Source organism: Hippocampus zosterae, chromosome 13 (assembly GCF_025434085.1).
Source record: "Hippocampus zosterae strain Florida chromosome 13, ASM2543408v3, whole genome shotgun sequence".
In the NCBI taxonomy this organism is placed as follows: domain Eukaryota; kingdom Metazoa; phylum Chordata; class Actinopteri; order Syngnathiformes; family Syngnathidae; genus Hippocampus; species Hippocampus zosterae.
In genome coordinates, this window is record NC_067463.1 from 12,216,094 (window position 1) to 12,228,911 (window position 12,818).

General features: G+C 40.0%; 1 protein-coding gene across 1 annotated transcript; it reads right to left on the reverse strand.

Annotated features, from left to right (window-relative positions):
• Positions 1-450: 450 nt before the first annotated feature.
• On the reverse strand, positions 451-11,113 carry cxcl12b (chemokine (C-X-C motif) ligand 12b (stromal cell-derived factor 1)). Its single transcript, XM_052084199.1, has 4 exons — positions 10,945-11,113; positions 9,135-9,252; positions 4,398-4,481; positions 451-2,928 (listed from the first exon to the last, which is right to left on the reverse strand). Exons 1-4 carry the CDS (start codon positions 11,009-11,011, stop codon positions 2,889-2,891), a joined length of 309 nt encoding a protein of 102 aa, XP_051940159.1. The 5' UTR covers positions 11,012-11,113; the 3' UTR covers positions 451-2,888.
• Positions 11,114-12,818: the final 1,705 nt, after the last annotated feature.

Sequence of the window (12,818 nt, forward strand, 5' to 3'; positions counted from 1 at the left end):
ATTCATGGGTTAGCATCTTATGAACGTATGTATAAACTCATAGGAAGCTAAAAGAACACAATCCCATTACAACAAACATGGCTAAAAGCTGTTAAGTTAACTTGTGTCTGCAAGATGGTCAATAAAATATTTCACAACATTTTATTCGAACAGTCAGTCCCCCAATAAAAAACGACTTGGGACCAGTGATGTGCGGTGAGGCTTGCAGCTTGCGAGGCGCTGACTCATAGCAGCATTTTGCCAAGGAATAACACTAAATTTATAACAGAGAGAGAAGCAAGAGTTGTAGTAGAGTAAAAGTGCAGTGTTTTGTGTTTTTTTTGCACATCTCGTACACATCCGAAACCATGGCTGTTTGTGTCACATGTTCGAAAATGTGGGACGTGGTAATCCTGCTAGTCGTTCTGGGCTTACTGAGTACTGAAATCATGACAAGAAAGATTTACCTGATTTAATTTTATGTGACTTTATTGAAAACGGGGCCTTGAATACGAGAGCTAAAATACTGTCTCTTGGTTCACATACAAAACCACCCCCAAAACGCTAATATATGACATCTTTAAATATGTCCAAAAGCAGATTACAAAGAGTAGTTATTTCACATTTTCTTGGTGTCTAAATGTAGAAACATGATTTTTGCATACCAACAAGTAAATGCGAAACTCTGTTCAAAAAATATACAGTAAGAAATACACAAAGTGTCGTTGCAACCAGGCATTGTGATACAGTGCAATCCTTAAGAAAATGCTTTTAAAAAAAAGAAAAAACAGTATGTTGGTCATTATTCTTTGTAGTATTTGCGAGACCAATGCACATCTATATTCTGATTTTTTTTTTTTAATCTAAGAGTATTTCTGTCTTTGAAATATGCACCTATATGAACATAGGAGCTGCTCATGTCACCTCTAATTTTGTTATTGAGTTGTGGGATAGCCCTTCTCCATTGATCTAATGGATTGATTAAGCATTGTTGTGAAGAATTAGTACAACCACAAAATATGGACCATTCATATCTATAACACTCATAAGAATGCTGGTTGCACTGCTGCCTGCCACCTAATTGGATTATAGCCTGTTAGCAAGCGGCCTGCCAATTGTCAAAGACAACAAATGATGTTAACAAAGACCACAACCACGACTTCCATATTATGTGAATAGTTTGGCAGGGAAGAGAGTCAATGGGGGTGCTGGGAGTGTCCTAATAGAAAGCACATGTTGATTGCTTGGAACTACAGGCCGCAGGTTTTGTTCTGCTTTGTCTCATAGGCTGTGCTGACGCTTCATATATAAATAATAAAGAATTTTAAAAGCCAATCAAGTGTTTGGTGTGGCCAGCCTGAAATATGTCTCCGATCATGGCCCAATAATATTGACTTTAATTCTCAATTTGTCGGACGGATTCAAACAAGATGTTGCCGTAGAATCCTTACGTGAGACACAACCGCTGTTGAAGGAATGAAAGCAGAGAGAACAAAAACAAGTGAATGGACAGAATTCAATTTGCTTGGCTGGCTTTTAACATTAACGTATTAAAAAAGAGGATCTTATTCATCTGGTGCAAAAAAATAAAAAATAAAAGGTTTCAAACGGTTTTGTAATAAATGATTAAGAAGTTGTATTCATAAACAGATGCAAGAAGCCGGAATATGTTTTCGCTTGGGACATTTCTAGCCTTCATTTAATATTTACTGTATGGCATCTTGCATTGAAAAGGCATTCATTGAGCATATACGCAATATAAAACTAAAAACTAACATTAACAAGACATATTTGATAATAAAGTGGCTCACACATATATATTTATTTCCATGTATAGAGTAAAAATATCATCAAACGTTCTCTTTTCCATCATGAACATTCCCTTTTTTGACAATTCAGCTGTTCGATATAGAGTACTTTCCCCACAAATACGCACCTGAGAATCCCGCCGTCAACTTGCTCGAATGTTTCCAGTCAGTCGTGTTAAAAAAAAAAAAAAGAAGCTAAGACTTATTTGAATTCTGTTCTTATTGCTGAGGTTTTATCTTGTTGCCTGTTGCACTGAATAAATATTTGGTCTCTTCTATATTCTGATATGTTCAATCCGTAAAAGCTGCATTAACACACAATACAAACACCTAAACTGCATTTGTTCTATTTTCTTCATCACCTTTCTCTACACTCGACACATCATCTTCACAGCAGACCATGAAGAAATGCTCCCAAAAATAACCTCGGCCGATTATGGTTTTGCACGAACCAAACAGTACAAACGATTCTGACTTTTAAAATGAATTTGTAGCACCACATGATCAATGCTCGTTGATGCGTGGCACGTTGGTCATCCTGAAAATAACATTGTTTCAAAATAGTGCCACTTTCACATACGTAAGGCATAAAAACAGAATATATCTCATCACATTCTTGATCATAGCACAAATGAAATATTTCAAAAGGCGTTCAGAGATTAGTGTTAGTGTGACCTGTCTCTAAAGATCATAATTCCTTTGAGTGATTTGAATGTTTAAAGGACACTTGTCAGAAAGTGGCGGGCACATTCATTGCCCATAAATCTGTTCAGACATTTTTTTTTTTGTACACACACTCTTTCACACACATTGTCACTCAAGCACAAGTTGCATGATCTTGCATCCATTGTCCCAAGGCGGGTTAATCGCACTTGGTGCTACCGCGGAGGGATTGGGCGGTGCGGGGTGTCACTCAGTGAGTATCCGGAGAGGCCTGTGGCGGGTGGCACAAATTGGCAATGAAGTGCTTCTTGCGCAAGCAGTCCAGAGAGGTGGTCGGTTACATAACAGCGGTGTTTACATATATCCATAGCAGTGGTGAGGTGATACACAGGTTGGACCTGAAGGTTTCTTTGACCGGATAGAAAACATCCCGAGGACTTAGTTCTTCTTGCTGTTACGTCTTCTTGATTTCTTCACCCTGTTTGCACATTTGGAAACATTTTTTACTGGCAAATAATAATATCCCTTCTTCAATAAACAATAGAAATGTGTTCCCGCGTCGCGGCACAATCTTCTCATCTGACACACTGGGAAATGTTTTGTTTGATCGCCAGTCGCAACATATGATGCCAAACATGGAGTCTCGTGTTGAGACAGTAAAAGTCGGCGGCAGTAATTCCATCAACGATTCTGTTCTGCAATAACTCTTCCTCTTAAATTGGCCCCAGATTTTCATCTTTCAGTTCAAAACAATTGAGAAAAAACGCGGCTCTGACTGGTTTTGAGGGCAAGGAACCAGATTAGGATAAACAGACATCCAGACGGTGTAAAGTGAGTTCAGGGACGTGTTTCTCAACACATTATACGTGTTTGAAGGTAAGTGCTGAAAACGGGCAAAGATGAAGAACTATCTAATGCAGAATTTTTGAAATATTGCTGTTTTAGAGGAAGTTCAGTCAAAAATCTTCACAATAATATGTTATGTGCCTTCCTCAATAATACAAAAACAGCATTCTCTTTAATATTGCATTTGTGGAAGATAAATTAAGCCCATATTTTTCCCCCCATCTCAGGGAGCAGCCGATTTGCTACTCGCTGTCAACTAAAAATGACATTACTGTTGATCAGAGCTCAGGTAACAACCGATTACGGTTCAAGTTCAGAAAAAAAGGTGAGAAAAAAAACAGTGCTTGGTGACACACTTTGGCTCAGTGCCTAAGTGCATTTGTTTCATATTCTATGCCTAATGTTGATATGATCATAACGGAACATCTTTTGAAACACTGGACTATCCAAGTAATTCATGCATGAAAGTAATGAACAACGTATACATTCAGATGAACGACTTTGTGTGTCTTCTCATCGTGAGCGCTCGTGTAGTGTTTCAAGACTCGGACAGGCAGCCTGGCAATAATCACCAGCAGTCACTTCGGGAGAGTTTTGTTTAAGAGGAATGTGTACATTTGAACAACATTGCTTGTGAAAATGTGAATGTTCTGCCAATCTTGTTCCACCTTTATTCGCCCACCCACCCCCCACCACAACAACTCTGCTGTTAATGTGAAATTACTGGTGATAATCATGCGGACAATGCATTTAAAAGTCCGCTGGACATAGTTTTGTGCTGAAGTGTATGAAGTGTGGCGTGTGAGCTGATGATGATGCTTCGCCTCAAGGTTATGAGAAAGGAGGAAGCGGGCGCGGCGCAGGCAGATTTATCACCCATCTTAACTCCATGTGCATCATTTCACACATGATCATTCAGGCTGAGTACGTCAACCAAGTCTTTGCTTTCACTGAGTAACTATTAGCGAGACAGTGAACAAGCAATTTGTTATGGTAGGTTTATTTATACTATGCAGGCTCTAAATTGTAATTATTCACGTCTGTCTGTCAGTGATGCTCTAGCCCACTCGGAGAGAAAGAGAGAGTTGACATGTTTCTTACTTGTTTATGGCGTTCTTTAAGTACTGCTGCAGCCACTTGGTTTCCGGGTTGATGCAAACTTCCCTGTTGCTTTTCAGCTTGGCGCTGTGGGATGAAGAAAAGGAGGATTTTGGTTATTTGACTGTTGCTTTGTTTTATTCAGACAGGGATGAGGTACAGTTTTGAATGCAGTTTATGGGATAGTTTGCAGTTGTTGTTTGATCTATAATAAAATACAGGATTTTTTTCTCATCCTTTTGCTGTTGAAGTCAGAATGCAAGTCAATGTCAAATAGTAGATCCCACCTGTCTATTGATTGTGTTATTCTTCATAAACCAGGTAGAGCAGCCTGCTACTGTCACTGCTAATGACCAGATGGTCAGCCCAAATAATATTTCTAATTATTTTCAAACACCCCCCCCCCCCCCAGCCTCCTATTGTTCTTTCCTTTTGACTCACAATGGAATATTACTCCAGGGTGGAAGTGCTAGAATATTCTGGATTGCTATCTTACTGAGTCATTCATCATGTAGTACGCATGTTATGTATGTTTCTTTCGTAGTAGCCTGCTAATCAACAAATGGACTAGAAAATTGAAACGATGCTTTCTTTAGAATTATTCACCCGACCCCAGAATGAAAAGAAAATAGTACAGTATGTATGAATAACCATAAAACCTATGAATTAAAAAAAATGTAAAAATTATGAGAATTCATTTCATTTTTATGTTTAGAGCCATCCCCTCCACCTGCCCCATATTTAAAAAAAAATGTAAATCTCTGCCATTTTAGACTAGCCTCCATGAACCAGGATACCAGCATGTCCCGCTTACTAAATAAGCAAATATTGTGGGCTCCATAAGCAGGTCTGTATGTGCTCAACTGGGCGACTTTCTATTCTAGGGTCTACTTTATTGACGTGATGTAAGCTCATGGAAGAAAGAAAATGCTAGATTCAATTTCGTTCCTCAAAAAGGCCTCCTTCGGTTAATTTCTTCAAGTTTATGCGTGAGGCAATATTTTTTTGATGTCCTTTATAAATCAGGATCATTGTTGACATAAATTCAACACTGCATTGTCTATGGAGCATCCTTTGCCTATAAAGTTCACGTGAAACCAAACGAGAAACATTTTAAAAGCTTTTTTGGCAAGATCAACTCAAAGAATTAGAATGCTGAAATCCAGTAATGTGAAGACAAATGTATGTAAATGCACAATACGAACAGTTTGTCTTTGTGGAGGGTTAAAATTGCATATCGCTCGTGCTCTTTTTCACTTGAATGCACATTCATGATTCCCAATGGGAGAATAAATATATATTGCGGCGATAAAAGGTAAAAGTAATGACCTACTGCTGTGTAAACACTCAAAGGATTATCCGTTGGTTCTGGACTTTTTTAGTTTATCTGTAGCTTATAAATCCCATAAATATATATTTTAGAGCGTACAGAATAATAGCAGCACTTCATCTTTGAAGAACTTATATCGCGTAAAAACTGCTTCCAGCGTGCTGTGACCTCAATGTTTCAAAAGGGAAAAATCCAAATCAAGGTTTCTTCATTTGATGACATTTAATGGGTTTTATCCGGACGGTAAAAAAATGAGACAACTCATTACTGAGCCACATTTAATAAAAGTGGAAGTCAGAAACACCTGAGCGAAGACCTAAAGATCTCAGCATGTCCTCCAACACATGTGAGCTTAAAAATGTGATGCTTATTTAGCATGACGGGTTGTCAACCCCTGGCCAGCTGTGAGAAATTAACACTCTTCTGTTTCCACTGGAGAGCAGCTGCAGTAAGGAGAGCGAGAGACACAACTATTTTCATCTAGCTATATCTTCATGACTGGCACACACCTGGCGTGGTCCCTAGCATGAATCTACGCCGTGGCGTGTTAGACTGGGCGTTGGTAATTTTGTAGAAACGTGCAAACCAGCGTAGTTAAAAAAGGGTGGTGTGTGCTGCTGTGGGGGTGAACAAAGCTGACTTAATTCACTGTCAATCAAATTTACTCCGCGTTAAATGTGGCTCACTCACATCTCGCAAGGAGACATTTCTGTGCAGGATGCAGCAATTCGTGCGTGACCGAAGCATTTATGACTTCGCCTAGCATTTGATTGGTTTCAAACTTATTATTTTTTAAACTGTTGTACATTACATTACTATTTGAAGAAATGTGGTTGCCGCTTCTCATCAGTTGTACTCAGATCTGCAGGTGTGATTTAAAAATTGTAGTTAAAAAAAAGTCATCACCCCCTGCCTGTTTGTGTGATATTGCACAGAGTCTAAAACATCTGTGCGTATTTGTTTGATGTAAACTTAAGTTTGGCGAGTCCTTTTGATCTGACCGGTGGTTCAATTTAACCGTGATTGAACTAAATGATTAGCGGATACAAATTAGGGTTATTTTGCAAAGTGTGGTCTGAGAATACTCAACCGTGAGGGTTTTAAGCTTCAGAAAAAGACAAAGGGACCTTTTCTCCCAGTTAAAAGATCCAAAAGACCCATTTAAGATCTCTATCATCATAAAAAAAATTTTAAGTTGACATTCTGCCACAAGGTGCGGTGCATGTGTGTGTGTGTTTGTGTGTGTGCATTCAGGTGTGATGGAAAAAATTCTAAATAGAAGAGTTGGAGCAACGCAAGCCGGGGTGGGTAGCCGGCACGGCTCTTAACATATGTGTGTCACACTTCTGTGGCAAAAGGTCATGTGTGAGAGTTAGCATGAGGGGGGTCTTTCTCCTCCTTCCATATCTCCATCACACCGTTCCACAAATGAAATGTCCCGTCTCGCTTTAACCGGCCACCTTCTGTGTTCCTCACCTCACATGAGCAAATGGCATCTCCACTTTAAAGGGATGATGAGCATCCAATCCACCATCAAACCAACATGTCGGCAGCTCTGTAACTGGGTCTGTGTTTACTTTCTCTCCCTTCTGCCCCTCCTCTTCTTTTATGAGGGGTGGCGGGTCCATCCGCTGGGGACCTCCATCCTGTTTTTGATGTGTCCTCCTTCGTCCTGTTTATCTGTCTGCTTGTCTGGCCCGGCAACTAGCAGTTTCACCTCGAATTGACTTGGCTAGAATTTGAGGGCTGGAGTTCCACAAGCAGCAGGTAGTAATTACTTCACAGCAAGTTAATACCAACAGCATGCTGGGATGAGTGGGTAAGGAGTTGTGGGGGTCATACTGGGGAGCACGGCGGGACACTGCCAGGCGGGGGTGGAGGGTGGTCATAGAGGAGTATAATGTTACTTGAGCATGCTTTCATGTGCTTCAATGGAGATATCATGGAAATGAACTGTATTTTTCCCTGTCGCCTTGCCTAAATGACTTCTTGTCTCCTCTGGGCTGGTAGCATCTCTGTGTCCTCTGCGACCTTTTGCTATTCATTCACGCTCCAAGCAGTCACAAGTCACCCCCTCCTCATTTGGCAGCCTTTCTGCCTTTTGGCTGTGAGGCTTCTGCCACCTGATTGTCTATAGACAACTAATGAATGAGGATTTTGAGTTAATGTGTTCCAGGCCAGTGACATTTTACTCAGCCTTGCTGTGTGGTCGGAGGCAGCAGATTAAAAAAAAAAGAAAAAAGGGGAAAAGGGACACAGGGGGTCAGCAGAAACACAAAGGTAATCACTTTGACCCTTAATTATTGCTTCCTTTGCACCCTTGAGCTCGGCCATCACTTCTTCCCTCAATCGGAACGCAACGCTTTAAAGTCGGGCCTCTTTTTGAATGGTTTTAACATCACACACACACAAAAAAACGCATAAAGCATTGCACAACAATTTCTACTCTGAAGGGCTCGTTGCATGTACACTGGAGAATTGTGTAAAATTACACATGAACATTTAATGTGTTGAATGTGAACTTATTTCAAAGGTTGAGCAAGTGATTTGTCTAATCATTTTATATTCACAAAATATTATGTCTTTGACATTGGGGAAACAGTTCATTTTGGCTTTGTAATTCTGAAACATCTAGTTTTCATTTTAAATGCATCTTTTGCGATTTATACACACACACATGCACACGCAGATTTGGCTGACTTCGATGCAGGCGGTTTAGGCTTAGTGTCGGTGTGAAGATGGATGGACATATGGATGGATCGGCCTGTTCAGTATATCACCCATCCATCCTTCTATCCATTCTCCATAGTGCTTGAGCTGTGTTGCCGATCTCAGTTGACGTTGGGCATGAGGCGGGTTGCAACCTGGTCTGGCCTTCGGCCAATTGCAGTATTTCATAACGCCATCGTATCTAATCATACATTGTTTTTCCAATCTCATGACATTCTTTGTGAGGAGTCAGTTTGAATTCATGTTCCTCACACATTTCATAAATCAAAACGTGAGCCCTGAAAGTTGCTGATGTGGGAGCGTAGTACACTACAGTATATTTGTACATGAGAAGTATTCCAGCATTTCCCTGCAAAAACTTTGCACCACTTGTGATTTACCTCTTGCGTTTAACATATTGGAATTTATATATCCCTCCTTGTCAGAGCCCGGCCAACTATTTTACGCTCACACGTGAAAATCAGAGTAATGAATAAAACATGTTTTATTTGCGTTGTTTGCATAGCTGCTTTAACCTTTGCCTCAAACCAAAACTACAGATCAATGGAAGCTCAACCGGGAAACCTTGACATGTCACTAATATTTGACAAATAACGTTTCTGTATGCGCCAGAACTCCTCAGAACAGACAAACCATGAGCAGACATTTATTTGATATGCTGATCTTTTCATTGTACTCACATGACTTGGAAAGGGCAGTTGGGTGTGTGGAGAAACTTGAGCTCTTTGATGGAGCGCTGGGGAACCGTGTTCATAGTAGAACGACACCAGCACCTCTCCACCAGACTGATGGGCTTTGCTGTAAACACACCGAACATTTACAAAAAAATGTCTTAAAACAAAAGACAATAAGGCACAATTGTTTGGCATGTTTTGAGTAAGGAAAATACACTACTTTTATGTTTTTGACAATATACGATTAAACATTATGCTATGACAAAAAAAATGAATGATGAGCAAAATTCACATGCTCAGTTGCATAACAGAAAATGTACTAGTGAATTTTAAGGAATTAATCTGTTGAAAGAGGACGCGATTACATCCCTGACTTCCCTCATTGGATGTGTTAAAACCATGTTTAATCTACTGTCACATTTTTCTAAAGCATGGGAACATGCGAGTTCACCTGCTATTGCTCTCCACAACACGTTCATTAAAAAGAGATTATTCCCTTTTTGACCACTTACTCCCCCCGCCCCAACCACATTTTAGCTTTTCAGTCAGAATGCATTCAGCTTGACCACTCTCTCACTAAAGGGTCCTCAGCTGACAATTTCTAATGTTGCCCTCTTTCATAAAAGAGCCCTCTGCAGCTCACGCAGCCTCAGTGGAAATCACCCTAAGTACATTCTTAAAATGATTACAAATCACCCGTGTGCCACCACCGGCATGGAGGCTCGCGGGGCCCCGTGCGCTATTGCAGATGCAAGATGATAAAGGCAAACATCAAAGTCTGGGAAGCGCATTCCATAATACAGCTTGCGGAATGGTCCAAAATGACGGTTCTCAAAAGGCTCCACAAAGACACTTTCGGCGATGTATTCTTACATTTGGTGTAGTTCTTCAACAACATACAGCAAACATAAATACAACTTTTTATCCCGGTAAGAAGCACCCATTGAATCTATGACCTTCCACATATTCTTAGTGATGTAATTCGATTTAGAATGTGACACCACAAATGGCGAAGGCCCAGGTAATATCAGCCTAATGACTATTCCCCATTCTAATGCAAACTAGGGGATCATTATGCAGCATGCAGAACTGGCACCTAAAGCGAGCATCCACTGCTATCACCGGCGCGTTGTTTATCCCTAATTAGAAAGTAATTAAAAGAAAGCAAAGAGAGAAGCCAAATGCACACAAGCCTTTAATATGCAATGTGGGGGTGCTAGCGGGGCAGAAGCAACAAGCTTATAAGCGCAGGCCAGGCGGCTCAACAGTCTGACTTGACACCTCGCAACATAAAAGACACAAAGTTGATAACATGCAATGTTGTTAGATAACCATTTGTTGTTCCATTAAAAAAAAATCTAAAACACATATTTTTTATGAAAAAACAAACAAATGTTATAGAAAATAATTGAGAGATATTCTTTTGATTGGTGTACAAATTTACATATTGCTTATATTACATACAACATGTGCTTTAATTTATTTTTAACCAATGGCAATGCGTTTTTAATAATAATAATAATAATAATAATAATAATAATAATAATAATAATAATAATAATAAAACATATTAGAAAAGTATACCAATTGAAGATGAAGATGAAGAAGTTTCATGAACAAAAAAGTTTTCCTTTTGAGATTCCGTGATGGAGGCATGTCAGCAATTTAGAAATAATAATTAAGGGGATAACAAATGCGGTATTTTCCAGAAAATAAATGTCAAGACCTCAGCCTGCGGAATAACAAAGAAAAGTTCTTAAAAATATAGAAAAGTTAAAATGATGCTCGCCATGAGTACAGAGTTATTCAGACGTACCAGTACATGTTGGTCCATGTGTGACCACGGCCAACAGAAGCATCAGCGGCAGCAGTTTGAAGTCCATGTTGGTGTTCGCTCAAGTTGCTCCGTCTGCTACAGTCCAAGGCACTACTGAGGCCGCCAGCGCTGTGTTGTGTTAAAACCTCACATAAGAGAGAGAGAGAGTGAGAGGAAGGAGAGAGACCCACTTTCTCAGAAGGGGGAGGGCAGAGGGGGTGCCCCAGCATGGGAGAAGAGGAGGTGAGAGTCAGGCAGGACCAGAAGAAGGAGGAGGGAGCCGCGGCGAGTTAGGAGAGACTTCCTTACTTGTAAAAGGTTGGCAGGGAGTCAAGTAGAAAGTCTGGGTGGGGGGAATATTCTTTTTTTTCCTTTTGTTCCATTTGTCAAACTCCTCCGGTTCACTATGTACTACTCAAAAAAGTCGATCAAATCAAAATGAGGCTCAACTGCACACCACCTTTACAGAGGAACTTAAGATGACCTTCTGCAACCTTCGGCATGTATAACATCCAACTGTTCAATGTTTCTGATTTTTTTGCACAAAGTCAGGCGTTTGATCGATGAGTCGATCAATACATCTCAAACGACGTCTCCTTCTGTGCCTTTCTGTGACTCTTCCAGTCTTTCTGCATCTTCGTTGCAAGCTGCTGATGTCACCTGCCCTCGGAGAACTTCCTGTTTGAAGCCTTGAAATGACAAGGTCGGGTGAATCAACGTTTTAGGTGTTGTGTTAGTTGATGTCAAAATGTGAATTCCAATTCCCAAGTTTCCGAAATATGTTTTTTTCTGACATTGAAGGACTGTGTTATTCCACGTGCCCTGTTTACTGGTCTTGCCCAAACTATCACAGATCTATATTGTCCTTGTAAGTGGTCCTCAGAAGAACCAAGCAGCAATTTAAAGACTGACTTTCTAGTTTCATTCATAGAAATAAAGGTAGAGGCAATATTTTTTTAACATTGTGATTACCTTAAGTATATGTTATGAAGACGGTAACAAAAAAAAATCTTGCTTCGTGAAAGAATACGTGTGTGGTAATGTACTGTGCTTATTAGTTTGAATATTCCCGGTTATTTTAGCGGAAAATATCTAACATTGCAGTCTGTGTATTTAAGTTCCGGGTTGTTTTTTCTTGTATTCTATGTTGGGCATTGTTGTGTCAAAGACAAACAGGGGAAGTGGCTCTCCACAGGCATTCTGTTTCATATTGATGAAGACGCACAAAAAAAAATCCCACTGTGTTAGGGTAGGGTTACCCCATCTTATCTTATATCGAATCGTCACGTGTCAAATCTCTGGAATCCAAATGAAGAAGTAAGTTTCGATTCCTGCATCTCTTTCTTGAATGAATCGCTTTCTCCTTTTTATCATTTCATGTTTTCATGCACTCAAAATTAACCATTCACATTTTAACGCATGTTTATTGGGCCCTACTTGCCACCATTAATTTCCCCCTTCTATCTAATCTTGAATCATGTTAATTTTGCCCCCTTTGATATTGTAAAGCCTATTTGACTCTCCTCACCATCTGCCGCGCACACGTTTGGGTGAGCTCCCTCCTGAGCTCGCTGCTCTTGGACTAACATTGCTGCGTATCAGCTGAGTGTAACAATTCTCCCTCTCCCTCCATCGCCCGTCTCGCTCAATGGAAAGTTTCCATGTAACTCATGTTGAAATGCAAATGCTGGAGCTCTGGTTTATTTAAGAGTATAATAATGACCAAAGCGTTAACGAGCGTGCTTGTTGGATTAAAAACAAATGCAAACTGCAAACCATTACGCTTCATTCTTGTGCTCAAGAGTCCTTTATATGAGGCTACTGAGACCCATTGCGTGAAAATACATTGGCCTACTTTTCAATGTTTTTTGTTT

Coding starts and splice junctions, on each gene's coding strand:
- cxcl12b (XM_052084199.1), bottom strand. CDS start 11,011: ATGGACTTCAAACTGCTGCCGCTGATGCTTCTGTTGGCCGTGGTCACA. Junction 4,482..9,134: donor AACTGCCCTTTCCAAGTCAT/GTGAGTACAATG, acceptor TTCATCCCACAG/CGCCAAGCTGAAAAGCAACA. Junction 2,929..4,397: donor TTAAAGAACGCCATAAACAA/GTAAGAAACATG, acceptor ATGTGCAAACAG/GGTGAAGAAATCAAGAAGAC.